General features: G+C 40.2%; 1 protein-coding gene across 1 annotated transcript in view; it reads left to right on the top strand.

The window, feature by feature from the left end:
* Nucleotides 1-26493, top strand: part of top3b (DNA topoisomerase III beta) — a 32695-nt gene extending 6202 nt beyond the window's left edge. Inside the window, exons 2-18 of the mRNA XM_033620049.2 lie at nucleotides 1113-1244; nucleotides 1636-1742; nucleotides 1874-1948; nucleotides 2753-2949; nucleotides 3415-3571; nucleotides 3662-3775; nucleotides 5573-5663; nucleotides 6429-6583; nucleotides 6767-6872; nucleotides 9241-9387; nucleotides 9526-9699; nucleotides 11747-11875; nucleotides 12152-12301; nucleotides 14360-14460; nucleotides 21277-21478; nucleotides 22913-23100; nucleotides 25549-26493. Coding sequence (XP_033475940.1) covers nucleotides 1113-1244; nucleotides 1636-1742; nucleotides 1874-1948; nucleotides 2753-2949; nucleotides 3415-3571; nucleotides 3662-3775; nucleotides 5573-5663; nucleotides 6429-6583; nucleotides 6767-6872; nucleotides 9241-9387; nucleotides 9526-9699; nucleotides 11747-11875; nucleotides 12152-12301; nucleotides 14360-14460; nucleotides 21277-21478; nucleotides 22913-23100; nucleotides 25549-25827 — 2504 coding nt within the window. The 3' untranslated portion in view covers nucleotides 25828-26493. The remainder of the gene's footprint in view (nucleotides 1-1112; nucleotides 1245-1635; nucleotides 1743-1873; nucleotides 1949-2752; nucleotides 2950-3414; nucleotides 3572-3661; nucleotides 3776-5572; nucleotides 5664-6428; nucleotides 6584-6766; nucleotides 6873-9240; nucleotides 9388-9525; nucleotides 9700-11746; nucleotides 11876-12151; nucleotides 12302-14359; nucleotides 14461-21276; nucleotides 21479-22912; nucleotides 23101-25548) is intronic.

Below are 26493 nucleotides of genomic sequence, written 5' to 3'. Positions count from 1 at the left end.
AACAAAATGTACAAATGGGGAAAACTGAACACCAAACTTCTTAAAGGTTCTTTTAATACAACCAGATGCTGAACAAGCCTTTTAGATGACCAAAATGTAACAATTAACTTTCATGAACTGAAAACACACTGAAATAGTGACAGCTACAGCTACGCCTATACTCTGTGAATCTGGGCTTACACCATGGTAACATTTCCTTACCAATGTTACAGCTGTTGCAATGGCTGGCACCCACCTATTACTCAAAGTGGCCACGCCTTTATAACATTAGATATAATAACAGGTGAGTTATATAAAAAGTCACACACCATACAGTTGTCATCAACAGGGAAATTAGCTATAGAGACCAAAACCGTTTTTTATACCAGGTTATAGACGATATATTTCTGCTGTAAAATTGGATGTTTTAACATGGTGGTCTATGGGGATTGTCTCGCTTTTGGAGACGGCCTCAAGTGGCCATTTTAGGAGCTACAGTTCTGCCTCTTACTGACTAACTTAAATGTTTTGTAAGCCAACTTGCTCTCTTCGCATCAATTTGTGTTTTTATCTTGCAAACCAAAGTATTGGTTGTTGTTTTAAAGTAAAATTGCAAACAAAATTAAGCTAATTTTTTAGGTATGCAGGATAATATCGGCACGTCATTGGTATCGGCTTATATTGGCTTTAAATGAATCAGGATCAGAAGTCAGAATCGGCCAACATGCTTTATCATAATTTGCACAATGAATGAATATTACATACATAAAGTGTTGTATTTCATGTCTCCATCTGCTAGTGGGCCATCACGATAAAAGTATGCATGCATAACATGATGTTAATTTCACTACAGAAGAGACTTGATGATCACTAAAATTAGGTAAGGGAAAAAAACAGATATATCGATATGGGTATCAGTTATTGGTCAAATGACTTGTTACATATTGGCATATCAGATATTGGCAAGAAATCCAATATTGTGGGTCCCTTTCAGTGTGTTTGTACTTTAAGGTATAGTACAAACATGGGAATTGAAATGTTTTGAATGTGGCCAGAGGCCTGTAAAATCCTTAACCTTTAAATGACAGTTTGAATGATTGGTTACTCCCTCATCTGTTCTCTTAAACCTTAAGGAAATTGCACAAGTCGGAAGGGGCTCAATGGAGCATGCTCAGTGCATGAATATCCCGGCAGCTTCCAGAGCCAAACTGTACGCTTTAAGATGACCTCTGTCTGTGGGCATGTGATGAGTCTGGATTTCATAGGTGGGTATCATTCATATTATGTAGTGCTTGCCCTAACCCACAAAACTTTCACTGATGACATTTCCTTGCAGTGCTTAAAATGTAATCATTCATTTACTCACTTTACTATCTCATTGATATTCATAGAGGAAGAAAAAACAACAGAAACATGCTTAACATGCAATTCAATACAACACCTCAAATTACAACTATCTAACATATAATGAAGAAAGTCTGTTTGTGTTTCTCAGAAAACATTTGAATTAGATTGAAATACAATGTATGCATGATTATAAAGCACCATTTACACCTTGATTTGGGTTTCAACCACTTCAGTAGCCAAACGCTTAATTTGGATTTCTTGTTATTTTGTACTAAAACAGTTTAAGAGCTTGGTCTTATTTTTTTCCAGGGAAGTACAATAACTGGGACAAGGTGGACCCTGCAGAACTATTCAGCAAAGCTCCCACAGAAAAAAAAGAGGCCAACCCCAAACTCAACATGGTTAAGTTCCTCCAGGTAAGTGAGGTCGACAGTAATTGGTTTTCACAAGACACTGGTGCTCACTGCAGTCTCTTAAATCAGCTGGATGTCAGCATGTCATGCCTCTTATGCTTTGTGCTCACCCCAAGTTTCTTGTGTCTGGTCAGGTTGAAGCCAGAGGCTGTGACTACGTGGTTTTGTGGTTGGACTGTGATAAAGAAGGTGAAAACATCTGTTTTGAGGTAATTAAGGCTCCATTTACTCCTGCTATTAACATGTGAACAGTATCTGGATATTTTATTTGAATAATGACATCCAATCCATGGGTCTTTATACCTGATATATGGATCTCCATATGCACATTGGAGGTTTATTTTCTTAAGAATGTGGTCATGGTACACAGATTGGATTTATACCTGCTGAGGTACAGCCATAATTCAATTTCAGTTCAATTTTATTTATAAAGCCCAATATCACAAATCACAATTTGCCTCAGAGGGCTTTACAGCATACGACATCCCTCTGTCCTTGGACCCTCACAGCGGATAAGGAACCCCCTCCCCCGTGCAACAGATGCCCTGTGTACAGAACAGATCAACATAATAAATGTACAGTGATCCATATGGAAAAATGATACATTAAGAGAGACAGAGACAGAGAGAGATGCAGGGCAAACAGTAATGACAATAGCTAAAATAACACACATTTTAGTAATAATATCGTTATTATAATAATAATACGCACAACCATAAATCTCCTATCAGGCTGACTGTTGGGTTGCCTCACATCGCCTGTATCTCAGCCAAAAAGTTACACTTGAACACACCGCAAAGACTACAGCCAATGGCCAGTTAGGACATACGGTCTGCCCCTGTGTGACAGGAAATAAGTCTCTGTACCGGCCCTTAAATGACCCAGTGATGATCTGAATCTAACGGGAAGTTTGATTTTCGGAAGCTGACTAAGGTCTGAGATCATATGGAAAAGTGGTTACTGTGAATGAAAGTAGAGTTATTTAGTCAGTCACTATCTCTCTTCCCTCCCAGGTACTGGATGCCATCCAGCCGGTGATGAATAAAGGGAATGGCAGGGAGCGAAATGTTTATCGTGCCAAATTCAGCTCCATCACTGACACTGACATCTGGAATGCCATGAACCGCCTAGGAGAGCCCAACCGCAACGAAGCGCTGTCAGTGGACGCACGTCAGGAGCTAGATCTGCGCATTGGCTGTGCCTTTACCCGGTACGCTGCTTCCACAGCTCTGCCTCACAGCGCCACCTCGTACTAGATTTCCTGTAGCTGTCTGGTTGCAACGTCCAAAAAAATTGATGCATGGTACTTATTCATAACAAGATAAATAAGAGCAAATTGATATCATTTTCCCATCCCATCATGGTGTCAGCACAGTCCCACTAGCTGTGGGGTGTTGGCTAAATATTGGACATCTGTGGCCTTTGGGTTTTTTTCGTCGTTTTTTTTTTTTTTTGGACTTTTTTTTTATTTTATTTTATTTTTTTTACATTTTTAGATTTACTAGATAAAAATTAATCAAAAATCTCAATCAAACATACAGCCATAAACTGTATGTTTGATTGAGATGAGCATCCAGACACGTGATTTGAGTCTCTGCTTCGCAGGATGGATTACAACTGATTTAAATTAACAGTGAATGTAATCTAAGTCTGTTGTTGGTCAAATATTTTTAAGGTTCCAGACCAAGTATTTCCAGGGTAAGTATGGCAATCTAGACTCCTCCTTGATCTCCTTTGGACCATGCCAGACCCCAACACTAGGCTTCTGTGTGGAACGCCACGACAAGATCCAGTCCTTTAAACCAGAGACTTACTGGGTCCTCCAGGCAAAGGTAAATCCCCAGTTTCACTCCCCCTGACACAGTGTCAATAGTCTCTTCCTTCTGGTCTGTATTTTGACAGACATGCTGTCTTTTGGTTAGGTGTTCAAAGGAAAGGAAAGCCCACTGACACTGGACTGGAACAGGGTGAGGGTCTTCGACAGGGAGGTTGGTCAGATGTTTGTCAACCTGGCCAAGACATCCTATGAGGCCAAGGTAAGAGTAAATTAATTATTATTTTATTTACATTTCACATTTAAAGTAATAGAGCAAGTCCTTGCCCGCCAGCAGACAGTGTAACCAGAGTGCAGGAAGCATTCACTGGAATGTATAACAGCCTGCCTGATATATTTCTCTTATGTAAGAAATTGCAGTATTGATATCAAAGATATGTTTGAGGTCTTTTAGAAATAGTGTCTCCATCACATTATTTGCCCACCAAAGAGCACTGACAAGTTTGTTTTTACAGTTTAGATAATAAATTCAAGGGAACCAAATAAAAAATGATGGTGACAATTAAGAAATACGTATATTAGTTGATAAACCTTCTTGTTAAGTATCAGTATCATTACTGGCCTCAAAAATCCAGTATTGGGCTGCCTATCATCCTGATGAAAGTTAAGAAATTTTGATAGTAAAGACCAGAATGTCTGAATGAATTTAAATCAGCTTGAGCCTGATTTTTGTACCCCATTCATGTTTTCTGTATTTCAAATCACCAAATATAAGGAAGAAAGGAAGCTTAGGTAACAGCCACACTAATATGTTTTGATTTTAAAATGCATAATTATTGGTTCATTTATGCCTAGCGTCCACACTTCATTGACATTTTGGAACCCCTAAAACGGAGTCCTTTGAAAATGCTGCAGGTCTTGTTTTAGTTTGAAAACTCTGAGCTGTGTTTTATTCTCTTGACTAGGGCCAGGTACGGCTCACATTTGAACTGATACCAGCACTGGTTTGGGTACGTGGAATTCAGTATCCAACCCAGAAAAAGAAATAGATCAGACATTATAACTATCATGGCAGATTGGTGCTGCACCAATAGTTGTTATAGTTGCTGTTGAGGTCTATGGCGGGCTTCCTGGCTTCAAGGCACTTCTTTCTCCTGTCTGAAATTGAACACGGTGGCTCCAAGGCTAGCACTGGAGCTCTGCGGCTAGCTTGCAGCCGTTGGGACACTTTGTGGCACTTCCGCCTCTTGTCTAAACAAGGCATTCTCATCCAGATGTGCTCTCAGGTACCAATATTTGACCTTGATGGATTTTAAGTAAATCGGTACTCAGTATTACCAACCTAATTTGGTTGGTACACTTAAAAGTACAGAGTTTGATACCAGGTTCTTGACTGGATGAACCCAATAATGGAAACAGAGACGTAAGTCAAAACATTATAGCTAGGCCTACATACCTGTTCTGATCTCATCCTTCTTGTGTGGGTGCTCCTTTCCCATTGCTATGGCTTCCTCTGATGATGGATAATGCTCTAAGCACAGCTCTGATATGTTGGCGTATTTGCTTTGCAACAGCTCTCAATCTGTTTTCTGCCACCTTTACCGCCTCATACTCGTGTGTTACTTTCAGTAACATTTCCACCTCATTTCCGGTGCAAGCAAAGAAATCTCTGGTCTTACTTTTCACCATCTTTGTAGCATTTTCTATAACCATGCAACCAACCACAGAGTAGACAGTCTCCTTCCTGTTTACATCGGCACACTCATGCCCAGTGTACATGAATGGTCACATAACATGTTTTCAGGCATGTTAATATGGACAGATATTAATTCTGAAACAGTGCTAAAATGTTATACACAAGATACACAGCTATTTGAAAATGCAAACGTTAGTGTGAATGTAACCTTGAACAGGCTAAACTTGTTAAGAGAATTTGTAGGAGTGCTACAGAAGTCATTTTCAACTACTTGATGTATTCACCCAAGATATAGTCAGCCTGAATTGGAGCTCACCTTAGCTGAGCTCTGAGGTAAGTTATTTGATACCTTTCTTTTTACAGGTGGAGTCAGTGAGTAAGAAAGAGAAAGCTAAGCAGAGGCCCCAGGCCTTGAACACAGTGGAGATGCTGAGAGTGGCCAGCTCTGCTTTAGGTATGTTCACATTGACACAAGCAGCATTTTATCAGCTGTGAAGCGGCAGATTGATTCACATTTGGGGCTTTTGCTCTCTCAGCTCGCGCCTCAGAATGAGTTTTGACAAAAGACTATTTCAACACCTAACAGTAGTTTAAACGAGCGATGGCACTATGAACAATGGCAACAATTAGGCAACAATTAGGCTGGCCAGGCATATGTAGATTCATGAGTCACTGCTGTACCCATCTGATTGGAGTTGCCGCTACAATTACGAATGTCCAACCTCAAAGAACACCAACATCTTCAGAGAAGGGGCCAATCCGGTGCAGGCGGCCCCACATCCTAATTTACTTGCAAGAACTTTGGAAAGTTTTCTGTGCATCATCAATGGACCAAGCTCATCAAAATTTATCAAAAGCTAGTTGATTTGTCATTGTATTTTGAAGATATTGACCAAGAACGTAATGGACAAATTGGACAGAAAGAACTCCTTTAGAATCCATACTATGGTTAAAGGAAAATGCATGTTTAAATAATATTTCCAACTTTTAGTCCAGGACACAGTTGTCCCGAAATAAATTTGACTGTCTAAAATCTTTGAAAACTCTAAGGGATTAAAACTAATGTGGAGTCCAGTATTATGACAGTCTAGCCTTCACTCTAATTCAGACTGAGATCCAGTAAGCTCCATAAGAGCTATAGGTCCAGTTTTATCCTCACACAGGACAAGAAGAAATGTAGGAAGAAAGGAAAAAATAGTGTTTCTTTCTGATGTCTCAGGCATGGGTCCCCAGCACACCATGCAGATAGCAGAGCGCCTGTACACACAGGGCTACATCAGCTACCCACGTACTGAGACGACCCACTACCCAGAGAACTTTGACCTGAAGGGAACACTGAAGCAGCAAACCAACAATCACATCTGGGGAGAAGAGGTGAGCACCACCATGGGGCCAAAGATGCATAAAGGGATTAATGCCCTGATACATTCAAGGCCAACAGTGTATGCATACACAAACAGACATGTTTATGCTCATAGGCTGGTTGTTGGAATACGATGCTTGAACGTGGATACGCATAAATGTGTGTTTCTAAAAAATGTTTTACCTCTCCATCAGGTGAAGGCTCTGCTTTCAGCTGGAATAAACCGACCTAGGAAAGGAACTGATGCTGGAGACCATCCACCTATCACTCCCATGCGTTCAGCCTCAGAAGGAGAACTGGGTGAGTCAGGCAACTCAGTTAATGGACAAAAGATAATGCATAAAGTAAGGGCTGTCAGAATAGTCATTTTTGTATATGATTTACTTAGAACAGACTTATATGATTTATTGTTTTAACTGTTTGGTGGTTTTTTAATGTATACACTTATTGTTTACAGAAATTTGAAAATAGCTGCCTAGCCCTCCGAAAACTGAAATAATTGATGCCCACAAAGCAGGAGAAGGCTATAAAAAGATAGCAAAGTGTTTTCAGGTAGCTGTTTACTCACTTTGTAATGTCATAAAAAATGGCAGTTAACAGGAACTGTAGAGGTCAAGTTGAGGTCTGGAAGACCAAGAAAACTTTCTTAGAGAGCTACTCGTAAGATTGCTAAAAAAAGGCAAAACAAAACCCCTGTTTGACTGCAAAAGACCTGCAGGAAGATTTATCAGACTCTGGAGTGGTGGTGCACTGTTCTACTGTGCAGTGACACCTGTACAAATATGACCTTCAGTTTTCAGGAGAAAGCCTTTCCTGTGTCCTCACCACAAAATTCAGCATCAGAAATTTATTCTAAACAAGCCTGATGCCTTTTGGAAACAAGTCCTATGGACTGATGAAATTAAATAGAACTTTTTGGATGTAATGAGCAAAGGTATGTTTGATGGAAAAAGGATGCAGAATTCCATAAAATGAAAACCTGACCAACTGCTTAACACGGAAGTGGTTCAACCATGCTTTGGGCTTGTGTTGCAGCCAGTAGCACAGGAACATTTCACAGGTAGAGAGAAGAATAAATTCTGTTATATTCCAGCACATTCTGGAAGCAAACATCACACCATCTGTGAAAAAGTTGAAGATGAGGAGAGGATGGCTGCTACAACAGGACAATGGTCCTAAACACATCTGGAAATCCAATGGACTACCTCAAGAGGCGCAAGCTGAAGGTTTTGCTATGGCCCTCACAGTCCCCTGACCTAAACATCAATGGAAAATCAGGGGATAGACCTAAAAAGAGCAGTGCATGCAAGACAGCCCAAGAATCTCACAGAACTAGAAGCCTTTTGCAGGAAGAATCAATCAATCAATCAATCAATCAATTTTATTTATAAAGCCCAATATCACAAATCACAATTTGCCTCACAGGGCTTTACAGCATACAACATCCCTCTGTCCTTATGACCCTCGCAGCGGATAAGGAAAAACTCCCCCAAAAAAAACCCTTTAACGGGGAAAAAAAACGGTAGAAACCTCAGGAAGAGCAACTGAGGAGGGATCCCTCTTCCAGGACGGACAGACGTGCAATAGATGTCGTACCGAACAGATCAGCATAATAAATTAACAGTAATCCGCATGACACAATGAGACAGAGAGAGACAGAGAGAGAGATGCAGGTAATGACAGTAGGTTACAACAACATTATTGAAAGTAATAATATTATAGTTATAGTTCTGGCTACTGTGGTACAATATGTTGAAAGTATGTATTAATATCTGGCAGTATACATGTGTGACAATAGTCATATGTGTATAATAACAGTAGAAGTATGACTAATGACTAATGATGGCAGCAGCAGCAGGAGGCGAATGGGTGAAAATCCCCCAAACAAGAACTGAGAGACTCTAAGCTGGTTACCAGAAGGGTTTAGAAACTGTGATACTTGCCAAAGGAGGCACTACTGAGTACTGACCATGCAGGGTGCCCAAACTTTTGCTTCAGGCCCCTTTCCTTTTTTGTTAATTTTAAACTGTAAAAGATTGAAATAAAAAAAAGTAATCTAGTTCAAAACATTGAAGAAATGTGTCAGTTTTAACTTTGTGCCTTTTGGAAATCTATTCATATTATACTTACTTAACTATGCACAGTAAAAGAAATGCCAAGACTTTTGCATGCCACTGCACATGCAGCAGGATGCATTGTGCTCAAGCTCCTGATGCTCAACCCCCAAACACTTCCGAAACCTACCCAGAAAGTGGAGGTGGGCATTTCAAAGGTGGCTATGTTTACAAAAAGTAGAGACGTCTGAAATTAGTTACTTCACTGTTCAACCAGAACATCGGACAAAATGATTCATTGAACAGCACAAGCGTTACCAACAATGAGCATGCCTTATTGTATAGTTCCTGGCACTTTGTATCACCATCCTAGCCTATATAGCTATTTCTTTGCTGGCCAAAACATAGCATTAGATACAAAAATACTCACTCAATGGTCATCTGCCCTCAAGGCCCTGCTGGTCTTTGGCTGTTCTCTGGGCTTTTCACTCCATGTTCAAGAGTGGTGGTTTGGAACATTCGGAAAATGACACACCCTGAGCTTTTAAACTATACCAGGCACCCCTTCATGTTCAGCTTCTAACCCAAGTTTTTCATCTTTTGCTGTTCCACAGGAAGTGATGGCTGGCGGCTATACGACTACATCACACGGCATTTCATTGCCACTCTCAGTCAGGACTGCAAGTACCTACAGACCACAATAGACTTCAGCATTGGCACAGAGGCCTTCTCGTGTAGTGGCAAAACCCTTATCTCGCCAGGTAAAGCCAGCTGGTCACACACTGAGCTGGCCTCTTCAGTACCAAGCTGCAGCTGGCACTTTACACATTTTTGCCTCCAAACTGCAGTAGAAAATCAGCAGTAGGTAATTAAATCTTAAATCTACTTTCTGTTCCCAGGTTACACAACAGTGATGCCATGGCAGGGCATTCCTCTGGAAGAGGCCATGCCAGCTTGTGAGCGTGGAGACACTTTCACAGTCGACGAGATCAAGCTGGTGGAGAAGCAGACCAGCCCCCCAGACTACTTGACTGAGGCCGAGCTCATTACCCTCATGGAGAAACATGGCATCGGTAAAACTCAGCACTGCCTGTTGAACATAATTTATTTATATTAAATTACTTGCAGAGTAGAACTTAAGAAACATAAAATAAGTAAATAAAATAAAAACTGTGAGGGCTGTGGGAGTTTGCCCATTCAGTCTACATGTGCGTTTTGGAGTTGGAGAGGGCTTGCCTCTGCATCCCGCAGGGAATCTTATGGGGGGTACTGCGGGAATACGGGGTACTGGGATTGCTGCTACAAGCCACCTGGTCCTTGAATAACCAAAGTAAGAGCTGTGTCAGCATACATAGCACAAAGTCAAACACATTTCTAGTGGGTGCTGGCCTCTGCCAGGGTTGTCCCCACAAACAGTCTCTGATTCTGTTTGTGATATTCATGGGCAGGATCTCAAGGCACAGTAGAGGGAGGAAGGAGTCTGGTTTGGAGACCTCAGAATTGCGTCTCTGCTTTTTGCAGATGATGTGGTTCTGTTGGCATTATCACACCATAACCTCAAGCAGGCACTGGGGCAGTTTGCAGCCAAATGTGAGTCGAAAGGGGTCAGCTAAGGTGGTTCAGGCATCTGATCAGGATGCCTCCGAGGTTAGCGTGTTACGGGTGCATCCAACTGGTAGGACGTTCCGGGGCAGACCCAGAACATGTTGGAGGGATTATATATCTCATCTGGCAGTTATACGTCAGCTTAACCCTATGGGCCCGAACGACGCAAAGTGCATCCAAATTCACACCTGTTCTTCTCTATGGATTTTCTCCTCAAGCGTTCGTCATAGTAATAAGCCACTCATATCCCGTGAAACAGCAGAACCGCAGCTTTCCAACAAGACCAAGCACTTGTCAGTAGTCCAATGTTTTCACAAGGAAAACTAAATGAAAATTTACACTAAAATTATGTAAAACAAAGCTTTCATACAGCTTTGCACACACATTACTTTTGGATGGATTACTTGCAAATGCAGGGTCGCACCGAAATGCCACACATATCACATGAAAGCGCAGGACCAGAGCTTTCCGATGATACCAAACATACCATTGTGCTTCCCATCACGCTGTAAATACAGATCACTTGTCTACGAAATAAAACCCTGACGAATTTCTTTACAATCAGTTATACAGATCTTGTTATCAGTCACTTCATATAGTGAGGAGTAATATTAGTACTATTTTTCTATTATCTTAGATGTAAATATTGCATGTTTCTTTCAAATAAAACACATTTTTGAATTGTGAATGAGTCAATGGAATTTCTTGCAATAATGAAAAAATGCTGGCAATCATGTCCGCCTGGCACAAACCACATGTTCTGGACAACTGTGAAGTGACAGAATGTCCCACCATCATGGTTCTTATAGAGTCTCCCCTCTTCATATATGGCAGAATATGTCTACTTCCAACTTGCTATGGTTAGATACATGTAAAAATGTAAGAATGTAGTAACACAGATATTTTTTTTTCTTTTTTATTCATCAATATAAAAAATAATACAAAATACAGGCACATAGGAGGACATGGAATGATGGCAAATCTGGATAGCCCAGATTGTCCTGAAAAAAAACAAAACAAGATATAGCATGTGTATGTAGCCTTTATAATGACTGTGATATGAGCTTAAAAGTAAAGGCAGTAAAAATACCCCAAAAATGGCCTAGGACCCATAGGGTTAATAATGAAACTGTGACATAGAAGAAGGTTTAAAGGCTTTATTAGAGTATCAAACAAAATTCACAACATGTCCAGGCTGTGGACATCGTCATATGCCATTATGGTAGACATCGCCCAACCCTAATTTGGACTCAACATGCAAAATACCACAAAAGAACTATAGTGACGAATTGATGCCCATCACTCAGGCACCCCTTTCTTAGTCACCTACATTTCAGTCAAAGGTATTTTTTATGGACTTTGTATATGCAGATTACTGTAAATCAGTATTCACTGCTTGATGCTGGTCTTTATTAAGCAATACATTTTAACTGGACCTGTATTCATCTGCTGAGGGATATTGATAATATTAATACACAGTTTAACAGATGTTGTCCTCTGTCCTCCACCCTCCAGGTACTGATGCCAGCATCCCTGTCCACATCAACAACATCTGCCAGAGGAACTATGTGACAGTAGAGAATGGACGCAAATTGAAGCCAACCAACTTGGGCATTGTCCTGGTACATGGCTACTACAAGACAGGTCATTTGCCTTGTATTATTCTACGTTCTCTGATTTGCATGTGGGTTTCCTGATCGCAGGTTTCTAGAACATTGTTGAATCATCTTTGGACATTGTGTCCACTAATGCAGATAGTCCCATATAATCAAATCTTTTGGGACATGGGACCAGACAGAATGGTCCACTTCATTGAAATTCATGAGCTACATTATGAGTGAGAATAGAAATATGTGAGTGGGTTTTGTAGAATGCTACAGTATCAAAATCCTAATGATTGGCTGTGTGTGTGCTTTGCAGATGCAGAGCTAGTGCTGCCCACCATACGTAGCGCTGTGGAGAAGCAGCTGAACCTTATTGCTCTGGGTAAGGCTAACTACCAGCAGGTCCTGCAGCACACGCTGGATATCTTCAAGAGGAAGTTTCACTACTTTGTGGATTCCATTACCAGTAAGTTGACTGCAGCCACAGGAGCACAAAATCCTTCAAGAGATTGTCTGCAAAAAGTTGTGCAGCACTGTGTAAATCCTAATAACGGTCCTTTAAAACATTCATTGAGAAAAATACATTTGACAGTTTCAGCTTTTTAAATGGGTAAATTAAATTCTTATATGAGGATGTTGAGTATCTTTGGGTTTTGGACTGTTGTTTGGACAAAGCAAGAAAAAATTGATAATGTCCCTTAAGCTTTAGAAAACTGTGAGAGGCATTTTCTGTGTTTTCTGCTGCTTTATAGACAATTGATGATAAATCATGTAAATAATAGTTAGTTGTAGCCCTACTCAAATGCCCAAGGTGTAACTGATTTTCATTGTTTCAAAGTGATTCTACACGCATCTGTCAGTTCTCAAGTATAACTTCTAACGTACATAGAAATGAAATCTTAATTAAGGACTCTACGTGATTGGGTTAGGGCCACACCTCAATTCTAAAAAGATACTGGGTCTCATAATGAAACGTGAGCAGAACGAATTTGTTTGCATCAAGTTTCTTGGATGGTTCTTACAAGAGAGAACATGGAGTTAATGGCATCTCTAACCTCCTTCCAGGCCTTTGACCTGTCCCTGTCACACCACTAATAATAAAATGATAATAAAATTGATTTGCATTCACGGACATGCACATGTGTCTACAATCAAATCCAAGTTTTCCGCAGCATTCATGAATACAGTGTAGGTTTTTCATACCAAGTTTTTTTATGTGCAGATCTACTCACAGATATACCAACATTTCATGAATGAGACCAAAAGTAGCTAAGCTCTAGATCCTGGGTCTTCAACAGGGGGTCCGTGACCCTCAGAGTTACTATAGGGGGGCCACCAAATAACCTCTAAATAATCTAATTAATTAATGTAAGTTTTAGTAAGTAAAATGTTTCTGAAAATCCACATTAACGTAAATCTAACAAATTATTAGCCAAGATAAATCAGCCTATTCATAAAACCTGTTGGTTAACAGTACACAACATTTTTGATAGGCTGACTGTAACCCAGGAATCGTTATAGGATCATGTGAGCTAGCTAACACTACATCACTGTGCAGCACCTGTAATTATTTTTGCATATTAGCCAGTTAGCTGTATTACTATATCAAGTGTACAGATATTCTTGTGTGCCACAATGGATTGTTTCATAACTTTTTAACAGACTCTGACACACCGTCCACCGTAGAAACCACCACTGAAAGTGCAGAGGGTGAGGCTAACGCACCTAGCAGTGCTACAACTGCTGCTTAGTTAGCAGCTAGGCAAACATGAGAAGACCCGAAAAATATTCAGAACTATCTCAAGTGCAACTCTTTTTTTTTTTTGTTGAAAATATATGTAATAGGGGTCCCTGCTGTCTGTCTTTGGACCAAGGGGTCCTTACCCTGAAAAACGTTGAAGACCCCTGCTCTAGATGTTTCCAGAAATTTGAGCTAACCAAATCATACTTTTTGTTTTAGAAACCTTAGAAAACTGTTTGTTTTGGCCATTTTTGTACAGTAGACATATCTTATACGTAAGATCCCTGCATTAACCCTCCTTGAGTCATGTGTACCATATTTATATTTTAGTCATCCAAAAAAAAAGGTTTTACATAACTCTGTACCATTTTGTGACTTTCTCTTGAAAAGACTGATAATGGAAAGACACAGACAGACCTGAATGTGTCACAAAATTTTCAGTTGGAACAAAGTTAAGCATCTCTTTATCAATTTTGTACCCTGGCAAGGACTTTGAGAGAGGACAAATTGCATTCTGAATAAGCTGTGCAAGTGAAAATGATCAAAAACTGCATATTTGTGGTGACATGTCAATAACAAGGATATGTACTAATTCAGAAGCATGGTTTGAAAGGTTGATGTGAATGCAAGATGAGATACAGTAAATGGTTAAAGTTTTAAAGGAGTTGACAGCACTGTTGTAGTGCTGAATAAACCAGTGAAAATTTTGCACAGACATATGCTATAGTTTGCTTCCTTCCTAGGCAGCTTTGACACACAGTATCTGTCTGTTGTGTTAAACAGGTATGGATGAGTTGATGGAGGTTTCCTTTTCCCCCATTGCTGCCACTGGGAAGCCACTGTCCCGCTGTGGCAAGTGCCACCGCTTCATGAAGTACATCCAGGTCAGCAGAACAGTCAAAACTATGGTTATAATTTGAAGAATGCATGATTGCAGATTTGATCATGAGTAGGGATGGGTATCATTAAGATTTTATCGAAACTACAAATAGTATTGATAAAATCTCCTAATGTAGCACCGTTCTCCTCCACTGAACACCTGAAAATGTCATTAGGTGGGGGAAACAGGATAAGCACTACAACAGTATAGCAGATAAGCAGTATCTTGAAGCCTCTGGATATATAGTATATTTGGTCGACACTCTGCTCCAAAATGTTAAAAATTAAGATTTGGAATCCAGCAGTCTCAGTCTCACAATCACATGCTTCTTTAGTCCACCCTCAAACGCTTTGTACAAGTTTTGTTGCACTGTTTTTTTACACTTGAGTTTTAACTTCATCAAGGCACCATTGATGTTCCTCTCTGGAGCACATGTGTAATTGCTGAGCTCCGACCTTCAAAGTTCAGCTAAAAAAAAAAAAAAAAAAAAAAAAAGCAAATGCTGACGTGCTTCCTTCATTACCATTTCAATCTGATAACAGAACCACTTTAAAAGTCATGAATGAATCATGAGGCAGCACGTCTTTTGGTCATTGTTATTGTATCTGAATATATGTGCAGTGAGTTGCGTGTGACTGTTAAGTGGTGTACAAGGTAACATGTATGACGTCCTCTGGGAGCTACGTAAGACAAGGATCTCACGTGGTTAGATTGCTCTACGTGCACTGAGAAAGTACATTTGCCTACTTTTGCTTCATTACAGTTTCAAGGAACTTTGTTGGTGTCATTCATGAAAGTTTGTACAAAGAATCATCCAGCACATGTAGCTTACATAGTTTGTCAGTGATGACCTGTGAGCTTTTCATATAACTCTTAGTTGGAGTGTGATTGCTGTCTTAAGTAATTAACAGAATGGCACTGTGGTAAATAGCATCCAGTGGTTTAGGGCAGTGGTTCCAAACTGGTCCAGCCATGGGGTCCAGATTTCTCCCCAGTCATTAGTTCAAGGTCCACGCAGTTTAATATATTCAGCGTCATACTTGTGTTTGGCTATGCGGTTGAGCTAGTTTGGCTCTCTGTAGTGTAGCTGTATGTAGTCACTCACTCTACAGCAGATGACGGCACTTTGAAATAGTAGCTCTGTGCCAATTCACTGTGCTCTAAAGTAAAGCGTGTTTTTTACTAACTTGACATATTTTCAAGTCACTTGCGGTCCATTCAGAATAGACCCACAACCCACTTTTGGACCACAACTCAACAGTTGAGAACCACTGGTTTAGGGGAAGAGGCAGCAACAAGAACATTTTATTTATTTATTTATTTGATACAGGACAAAGTGCACTGGACTGTATGATGTTCTTTCTGTTCTGATACAGTGATCCAATCAAAATTGTCTGTTATTAGAATTCCCCTGAGGAATGCTTGAAGCAGGTGCATCAGTTGTTGGAGCTCTTGTGAAATGCATATATCAGTCTTTTTTGTGTGGAACAAGTTAAAAATAACCCCAAGCACATTGTTTGACATATAGGCCTATGCATTTGCAACTTAGAAAGAACAGTAGACACAGTGTGTGTGTGAATGGATTTCCCAACACAGTGGAGAAAAACAGGGGGATACACACAGCAAGACTCTCGAGCTGGACTCAAACTGGTGACCTTACAGTCACAGGGTTTGTGTCAAAGACCACAAGGTTATCAGGACAGCACACCTATTGTATTCTTTTACTTTTTTATTCTTTACAGCAATAGACACCAAACATTGACTAAGTTCTACATGCAGTCAAATTATTCCTTTTATTGACTTTCATGTAGTATTTTACTAATCACTTGTAAACCTTAATGGACACGGACACAACACAAAGGAATCATGGTGTTCATGTGTTTCTTTTAATGACAGCAGTCAATATAACAACTGAACACCATCACACACCATGTGTGTGTGTGAGTGTGTGTGTGTGTGTGTGTGTGTGTGTGTGTGTGCCATGCACCATGCGTGATACAGAGAGCAGAGGAGAATTGTAAACGTGCAACCATTTAGAGACAGAAATGACATGCTGTTGTGTGAATAAGATAGATAACTATTTAGTTTGTTTCATAAAAGGACAAAGTATAGACCTGTTCTATAGGAAAGGTAACATTAAATGACTTCTGTTGTGATCTGGGGCTATATAGAAAATAAAATTAACTTGACCTTAAAGAGGGGGCGGCGGTTGCTGTTGGGGCGGCAGGGCGTCCCCCCTTATGTAATGGTAGGGATAACACTGACGTGGCTACAAATCCTCTACACCCAATCTCTACAGGGTGCACCTGGATACGCCAGCCGTGTTGTTCTGCCTCAGCTGCTCTGTATACTTCAGGCTTTTATTAGGGATGCACCGAATATTCGGTAACCGAATATATTCGGCCGAATATTGCAAAAAAACACACATTCGGTATTCGGTGGAATAAGTTAAAAGCAAGGCCGAATAATAGTGGCGTGTTTTGATAACGCAATCAAACAGCGTGCCATGACGGGCGGAGTAAAATGTCGGCAGTGTGGCAATCCGTCCATCCAGCACTCACATCTGCGACTAAAAATAGTTTTGAGCAAGCAAAATAGGCTTAAATCATTCAGCACGCTGTGCGAGCAGCCTACAGATTTCAACCACCAGCAGAAACGAAAGGCGAATCCCACTGATTGTGGGTTGAACGGGGGTCACAGACACAGACAGTAACGTTAATGTATTCCTGTCAAATATGGCGGCCATTGGCTTACCGGGCGATGGAGAAGTCGGCTCCAATAATATCCTCTTTTTGGTGTCATGACTGCCCAAAAGTACCTGAACAGCCGAGCCAGCCGAACACAGGTATGTGACGTGTCAGAGGAGAAACGATCCGTTCACGGCCCACAAACCCCTCACCGCACTTTAGGGACTGTTCTTTACTTATGAAGGGGAGGAGGGTGGCTGGTTGATTCTTATTTTATTTATTTATTTTATTTTGATCCCCCTTATGTTCATCACTCATTGATGCTGTTTTTGAAGTATGAATAAGTCAATAAGTAATTTATTCCATTGAAAAATCATTGATGTATTATAGAAAAGTGATTTATCTTTTTATAAATGACAAAAGGTACATCTGCCTCATTTTCGCTGTGGTATCATGATACTACTCAGAACCATGATATTTTCATTGGTATCGTACAGTGGGATCCAATTTTGGTACAGTGACAACACTAATCTGGAGGGGGTTCATCTGCAAAAACGAATGAAAAACTAAACAACGATATTCGGTATTCGGTACTCGGTATTCGGCCAAGCGTTTAATATTATTCGGCTTTGGCCACAAATTTTCATTTTGGTGCATCCCTAGCTTTTATGTTTATAAGCCTTCCTGACTACAGCCTCCCATAGTACTGTTTGCTCCGCGATGTACAAGGACTTCTGCAAGGTAGACCACAAGATCAGGTCCGGCCAGAAATTAGTTGTAACGATCCTCTGGTGGAAAGATGAGTTTCTGGGTCCAGATCAACCTGCATTTTCTAGTCTTGGGCAGTATCCAGGAGTGTTGTTTCCACTCTTGCAAATGGTATCACAGAGGGCTGTCCTGCTCTCACGAAAGGGGTTGTGTTTGGGAGTCCAGGCATAGGGGAAGGAATGGCATTGGTGGTAATTCTCCTTCCTTCCAGGATCAATCAATCAATCAATCAATTTTATTTATAAAGCCCAATATCACAAATCACAATTTGCCTCACAGGGCTTTACAGCATATGACATCCCTCTGTCCTTTGGACCCTCACAGCGGATAAGGAAAAACTCCCCAAAAAAACCCCTTTAACAGGGGAAAAAAAAACAGTAGAAACCTCAGGAAGAGCAACTGAGGAGGGATCCCTCTTCCAGGACGGACAGACGTGCAATAGATGTCGTACAGAACAGATCAGCATAATAAATTAACAGTAATCCGCATGACACAATGAGAGAGAGAGAGAGAGAGAGAGAGAGAGAGAGAGAGAGAGAGAGAGAGAGAGAGAGAGAGAGAGAGAGAGAGAGAGAGAGAGAGAGAGAGAGAGAGAGAGAGAGAGAGAGAGAGAGAGAGAGAGAGAGAGAGAGAGAGAGAGAGAGAGAGAGAGAGAGAGAGATGCAGGTAATGACAGAAGCTTACAACAACAGGATGATAGCACTATGCAGTATCACATAAAGAACAAAGCTAATAAGGTATTCATGCTACACTGTTTGGCTAGCTGCTGCGGCTCTGCACCACATGCTGACTGTCGCTCATTTGGCAATTACTGCTGGTAATGCCCTTCTGCCACCATGCCCTCTGCTGCACGTGGGGCCCATCCAGTGTTTTTAATCATGTTAAAAGTCATTACATGTAAAATGTAAAAGGAAATAAATAGTAGTGTCATCTTGTGCATGTTTGCACTGCACTTGGCCACCAAAGAGTGTATAGAAATTACTATATTTGTCCTGTTGTGGCCTTTTTATTGATGTACATCCGGCTTTGTAAAACAATAGAAACTAAAGGCAGAACCTGGAACCAAAGCCATATAGGTACTCAAGGTTAGGGTTATGGAAGGCTCCAGGATTCAGAATAAGTTTCCATAGTGATACAGGCCCTGCATGCATACAAGGTACCGTTGCTAGTCATCAGTATAACTACTGTTCTAAATGAGTATGCATGTAAGGGATAATGTATAGTGAGCCGGTAACTGTTGAAAATATTTTTCAACTGTCACCGGCTCACTATACATTATCCCGCTTAGAACATGGCTTACTACTAAAACATTCAGTGTTGTGACACAAAATAATAATAAGCAGATTTTATTGATTCAAAATTTGCAAAAAGAAATTAATTAATATTGAATTCACCCTTCGCTAAGGCCCGCCCCCCTTAGTTACTATTGCTAAGTCCAACAAACTTTAGGTTTCGGAGCTAGACTGGCATGACGCTCCCACTGTCGCTAACTGCACTCCCTGGAGAAATACTCTCAAATTTCTACAATATGCATTTGAAGGATATATTCAGGATGTCAGACTGACACAGCAACGAAATCAAGGTAACACAGTGTGTGCAGATGCTTCACCCCTGTGCCGCTCCCAGCACCCAGACTTGCAGCTGTCTGGGTGCAGCAGCATGTGTATTAGAGGTGGGATCGGGCTGAGATTCTCAGACCGTTACCCGACCAAACCCGACTTGGTACTGACCGACCCGACCCGATGACCGACAGTCATTACCAAAATTATTACTTACCCGACCGAGCCCGACTTATATAAGCAGATGCGCAACATACAGCAAAATAAAATAATACTGCCATGCTTGCCATGAAGCCAAAAAACGAGTCATTTCGGACATGAAAATATGACATGATTCCTCACACATACGTGGCACCAATCAGGTGCTCTTACAAGGTTTTATAAAAAAAAAAAAAAAAAGAATGTAAATGCCAGGGATAATAATGTACAAAGCACCACGGCAGATGCCAAATATTAAGCCAATATCACCACAGTGGGTGTTCATACTGTAATGTTCGTAGGCCTAATCACGTCATCATAATAATTAAAACAATCACCACGGCGGGTGAAGGTGAAACAAAACAGGACAACAGCAGGTGTTTGCTATATAACACCACAGCGGGTGTAGCCTACACCTAACACATTACACATTATCAGCATTCAGAAGTGATAAATATTAAAAAAATATGCCTTACCATTAATGATTGAAGTCCATTGTCTCTTGTTGAACTCATTTTGAAGAAACCAGCCTGAAGACAACCGCTGTTAACTCGAACCCAGTCTTGAACTTGAAGCTGTAACTTAGCCGTTTAACTGAACTATTTACATCCAACCATCATGGTTTACTTGGAGCTATGAAGGAAGAGGATAGCGTCCACTGTGGATGGGTCCAGGGATGTCCTCTTCTGTTCGACGGTTCTTCCAGCAGCATTGAAATTGCGCTCACTTGCGCTGCTGCTAGCCGGGATAGCCAATATGCCACGAGCCAGGACACTTAGCTTGGGGTAGGTGTTTTGGTGTTCTCGCCACCAGCCCAAAATTTCCCTCTCGTTCGTCATGACGTGATTCTGTGTTGCATACAGTTCCACTTCATCAATACTGTTATCCAGGGGTAGATTTTCCCAGTCTTCAAAGTCAAAAGCAGCCCATTTCGGTGCAGAGGGTTCCTAAAAGGCTGTGGTGCATACAGGTGCCCTCAAGCAAATCGTAAAAACAGAAATCCCAGCTCTGAATGGAAAATAGAGGGGAAAAACATATAGAAAATAGGCCGCCGAACCCGACCCGGCCCGACCGCCACTTCTAGAATACTACCCGGACCCGGCCCGATCTGTCGGGTCCCGATGGGACCCGTCGGGCTTCGGTCGGGTATCCCACCTCTAATGTGTATACATTCAGTAGGTACGTTTCCGTTTCCACTCCGATCCTATTTGGCCTGTATGGACTAACATTAACTGATTTTGATGCTCCTCAGTCTAAGGCTGTTGCTATGGCGTCCCTAGCAACGGAGCAGCAGGACAGCGGTGATATCTCAAGAAATAAACACAGCAGAATTTTGTTGATTGACCAATCAGAATCAAGTATTTAAGAGTGCCATGTTCTAAGCTGTAGTAAACTACAAATAACTAGCTACAAGACCAACCACAAACACTCTAAAACTAATGATAATAACAGCCTCCTTTTTCCTTTGCTAAGTGGCCACAGTACAAGGTCTCTTAGTTGGGTAGGTCAGAATGTGATGTTCGCACCTTGCTGTTTCAACTATCAAGTAGGATGCACTTGAAAGTGAATTATCCTCACAACACATCTGATCCTAATGTGTATCTATAGGCCAAGCCTAGCAGGCTCCACTGCTCCCACTGTGACGAGACCTACAGTCTTCCCCAGAATGGAGCCATCAAGCTGTACAAGGAGCTCCGCTGTCCACTGGATGACTTTGAGCTTGTGCTGTGGACCTCTGGGGCCCGGGGCAAAAGTTACCCCTTGTGTCCGTACTGCTTCAGCAACCCACCTTTCAGGGACATGAAGAAAGGTAAGACAAAACTCTTAGCCTATTAAAATCTTGGTCAGTCTTGTGGTTGTTAGATAGTAGCTGATAAGCTGGAACTTTGGGGCTGTGACAGCAAACGTTAATCTAGCTCCAACACTACTGAGTCTAGTTTAGTTTAGTTTTATTTGCACATAATGTTAAAAACAGACAGTATAAAATTTACAAGATTAAAAAGGAAATGTGCAGGAGAGGTTAGAAGCCACTAAAGGCTTATCAAAGAACCTCCCCTCAATTAAATCATACAATAAGGATAAGAAATAGACAAAACAAAACAACAAAAAAACAAAAGGGGGAAGGAAAGCAGAAGGACAAGAAGGAGGAGGAATGAGGAAAAAAAATCAAGACAAAACAAGAGCAAATAAAATTAACAAAATCAATAAGATTACGTGTTTGACAATGCACGAACAACTAAGAAATAGTCAGACCAAAAACAAGGACAATTCAAACAAGGAAAAAAAAAATCCACATTAAAGTTGATTAATTAAATACTTTTTCATTTGATTTTAAAGATTGCCAGTAAAGATGATGCTTTAAGAGATGGTGATAGGTTGTTCCAGAGAGATGGTCCTCTATAACGCAGTGAGAATTGAGCAAGGGAAGTCCGACAAAATGTCTTTGGACTGTCTAGTGGAGTATGAGTGAATATCAAAAGAAAAAATGAAAAAAATTTGAAAAACACTTGGCAAGTCATGAGTTAAATGTATGAATTTATACACAAATAAACAAATCTGGTATTTGTTTACATCATAGATAGATAAAAGTTTGTATCTTCTGAATAAAGAAGCTGAAGGGTAACATCTATTAACAAGACCAATCATTCTCAGAAATCTTTTTTGGACTAATAGAATCTTATTAAGATAGGTAGAGCATGTAGCGCCCCAAACAGAATTACAATACATAATATAAGGAAAGATTAGACTGTAGTACAGGGTTAAATGACAAGAATGATTGGCCAGTGAACAAACTCTGCCCAAGACACCCATTGATTTCAGTCTTTTTGCATACATGATCTATATGGAGTTTCCATGTTAACTTCTCATCAACAGTGACTCCTAGGAATTTAATATGAGGAACTTGAGTTATTTCCTTGTTGTCTAAGATAATTTTGGCATTTTTTTTTGAGTATTTTTTGTTTTTAGCGCAAAAGAGCACATAATTATTTTTATTTATATTAAGAGAGAGTTTGTTCATACAAAACCAATTTGAAATAGATGATAATTCCTCATTAGCTTCCTGAAACAGAGTATCAACATTTTTATGTGATGCAACCAGACGTGTCATCAGCAAATAAAAGAGGTAAAAAAAAATTGCAAACCATTGGCAAATCATTGATATAAATCAAGAACAAGAGAGGTCCAAGGATGGAGCCTTTATTAGTCATTATTCTGACCCCTTTTTCATAACTGCTTTTACCAGGTATGGGATGCAATGAATGCACCCATCCATCCTGTCAACACTCTCTCAACTCCTTGGGCATTGGACAGTGTGTGGAGTGCGATAGCGGGGTTTTGGTGCTGGATCCCACTTCTGGACCAAAATGGAGGATGGCCTGTAATAAATGCAACGTGGTGGTGCACTTCTTTGAACATGCACACAGAGTTCAGGTAAGAAAATGATCCTATGTCTTGTCTTTTGTCAAGATCATCTTATTTATATGGCCCAGTGTCTAGGTCCATCATGATAATTATGTTATTGACTTGTCATACGACATGTGGACATGACCTCGATCATTTGGTTGATCTTGATATTGGCCAGTGTGTTTACATGTGTATTTGTTTATTTAAGAATGTCACCAGGATTTTAGCTAACACAGTTCTAGAATAAACAGCACGGTTTTCCTGACCATTACAAGACTTGGGTGCTACAATTCTCGCCAACCCCTGGCAAAAGTCTGTTGTTTGTAGTTTTACCCTTTTGTTGTTCATTGTCTGAATATTCTCAAAAATTAAAAGTTTATTCTTCTTTGAAAGGGTGTATATGCATTATCATGCTGTTATATTATCAATATATTGGTGTCATAGAATGATCTAAAAACGACAATTATAATATTTATTCATAAATTATATCTGACAATATATTGTCCAACAAAAGTAGTTAGGCTTACCAACATCACATACAATGTTTGAATAAGCAAACACACAAACTGATCAAAATATCCAGACATCTGCATGCACCAAACACAAGCAGCTGATTTCCATGATCAATGCACCTTCAGCCAGAGATGATGTTGATGTTGATGATGTTGATGGGCTACAGGGGTTGAGTTTGGGGTTGATTGGTGGCAAAAGCTGCCACCAGAGGCCTGTACTACGAAGCAGGATTTGGAGTTGGTGATGTATCTTCAGGGTGAACTCTTCAGTACTATGAAGCTGGTTCTCTTTTTACTGGGATAAATCACGGTGGTAACTTATGCTGAACAACTAACCTGCTCCGCAGCAGGTTATGTTTAGAGTATTAGATCACAACCTGTACACACCCCGACCTCTGACCAGTTAGATCACGTAAGAAAAAAAGTATCCATGGACAAAAGTCCAGAGTCTCAGGTTAAAAAAAAAAAAAAAAAAAAAAAGAGTAGCCTATATATTGCTATAGGTCAGTAGAATTATTCCATTGTTCTCTCTCATTGTGCTCTATTTCTACTGGTTTTAATACAGAGCCTTTTTTTACTGTACATTTTACTGTCTCGCAGTCCCAGACACTTTCTGTACCATTACATCTCATAATATGAAGTAGCTGAAGTCATTCATGGGTCTGATGATGTTGCTTGTAATTAACACCCCTCGCCTCTTTCACATGAATGCACTCGTGGCTGGATAGAAAAACCCGGAGTTGACTAACTAGTTGATAACCAGCTTCGTAATAGCAGTTATTCAGACAGCCAGTGTTAGGGTTAGTCGAATCAGATGAAGAAAAGATACCCTGAGTAAGTTGAACTGGCTTCGTAGTACAGTACAGGCCTCAGATCAGCAAGTAGCAAAATTAATTGCAGTAGCAAGATTTCAACCACTAGAGGGCAGGTGCTATGCCTGTGTTTTAAACAATATATAGATATCAAATATTTTGCACTTAAAAGTCAAGATTTCTACCTGAATCCATCACCTAAATAACCATATACACTGGATTTCACCTAGAAAAAAAGTGGTTTGGGGGTTTAGTCACTCTTTAATAGATTTAGCAATGGAGCTCTATAGCACAGAGGTGGGGCTTGGCAGCATATCCATACTATATAGATATCATGATCATCACTTAGTCATTATATCCACATTACCAATGATTATGTTAAAAAATCTCATTGTGTAAATATTTTGTGAAAGCACCACTAATTAACGTGCAATATTGTGGCAATATTGATATGGTGGTAACTGGTCAAATATATTGTGATATTTGATTTTCTCCACATCGGCCCTGCAGAGAGAAATAAAACTTAATTAGGCTTTGGGTACACACACAATACTTGTTAGTTGCGTTAAATCATTGTTGGTTTGACCTGATGATGGTGTGAGAGTTAAGGTTAGGTGAAATGCTTGGAACAAATTTCACGAATGTCCATCCAATAGTTGTCAGTATATTTCACTGAAAATGTGAACCTGTTGGCTGCACTGAAAGAAGCGTCAAGGGATCAGCAACGCCATTATTATGCATCCCCTTGGAAATACAAACATCTGTACAAAATTTGGTGCCAATCTGTCTAGTTTTGCATCTTACTATAGGTACTGTAAATCTGTATAGATATTACAGAAATAGAATAGAAGATATATGATGTATCAAGGTCACATATTACACATTGAAAACAATTCATGTCAGTGCCTGTAGCTTAAAACTCATCAGACACTTTGTTGATTGAAGAATACTGATGGCACTAAGGATGAAGCACCTTATACCAGCTTACACACTGTAGGCTGTTAGTTGTTGACTGATTTGAACTCGGCTCATGTGTCCCTTAGCCTTGTATTTATGACGTCTTGTTTTTTCGTGAATGTTTCATTATTATAAGTCTTCCGATTTCTCTTGATCCTAAATGCTGCTTCTCTGGTCCTTCTCACTTCATGTAGGTTGCTCAGGAGAGCTGTGATGCCTGCGATGCCTCTCTGGTCGCAGTTGACTTCAACAAGACTCGCACTCCACTTCCTGCCGGCGAGACCCAACACACTGGCTGTGTTTTCTGTGATCCAGTCTTTCAGGATCTGGTGGAGCTCAAACATGCCACCATGAGACATGCCATGCATCGGGGTGGAGGTGCGAGACGGGGACGGGGACGGGGCAGGGGACGCCGTGGCAATCCTAAAAAACCTAAAGACAAAATGGCTGCCTTGGCAGCTTACTTTGTATAGTGTCTGTACGTAGTGTGTCCTGTTATTTGCTTAATACATAGCATGAAGGTGTATATGTAAGTAAATGGACTTTGGTTTTTACATGTGTACTTAATTAGACCTAAGTAAAAGATGTATTTAAAAATGTTTTGTTGTGTTTGTTCACCATCTAAAACACTATATACACTATGTATATAACACTATATAATATACTGCGTATATTGTCAACTGTAATGTACTGTTTTCAGGGAAACAGTAGAAAACTATGACTGAATAGTTTTTGTAATTCCACACTTTAGAAATGTCGACAGTTTAAGTTTAAATTCAGACAGGCATGCTGACATATCAATACACATGTGAGTGAGTATGGTAACATTAACTTGTATCATGCTATGGCATGACACAGTTGTTTCATTTGTATGAAGATACATGAACGATTGATCAGGCAAAAATTTAGGAAATTGGCATGTTAGACTTTTAACATGTCAGCTCTAAGTTTTATTTTCCACTTCCAGGACAATTTTTAGTTTACGCTTTCCTATTTAAACTTTTAATTTAATTATAATAATAATGACTTTATTAAGGACACAGAGAGAGGTCCATAGCATACCACATAAAAAAAATCATCTCTGTACAAAAATACAATATAATAAATACAATATATAAAATATCTCTAAAAAAAAGAAA

This window comes from Epinephelus lanceolatus, chromosome 9 (assembly GCF_041903045.1).
Source record: "Epinephelus lanceolatus isolate andai-2023 chromosome 9, ASM4190304v1, whole genome shotgun sequence".
Lineage (NCBI taxonomy): Eukaryota > Metazoa > Chordata > Actinopteri > Perciformes > Serranidae > Epinephelus > Epinephelus lanceolatus.
The sequence above is the reverse complement of the archived record's forward strand: the minus strand, read 5'-3'. Positions and strand labels throughout refer to the sequence as shown.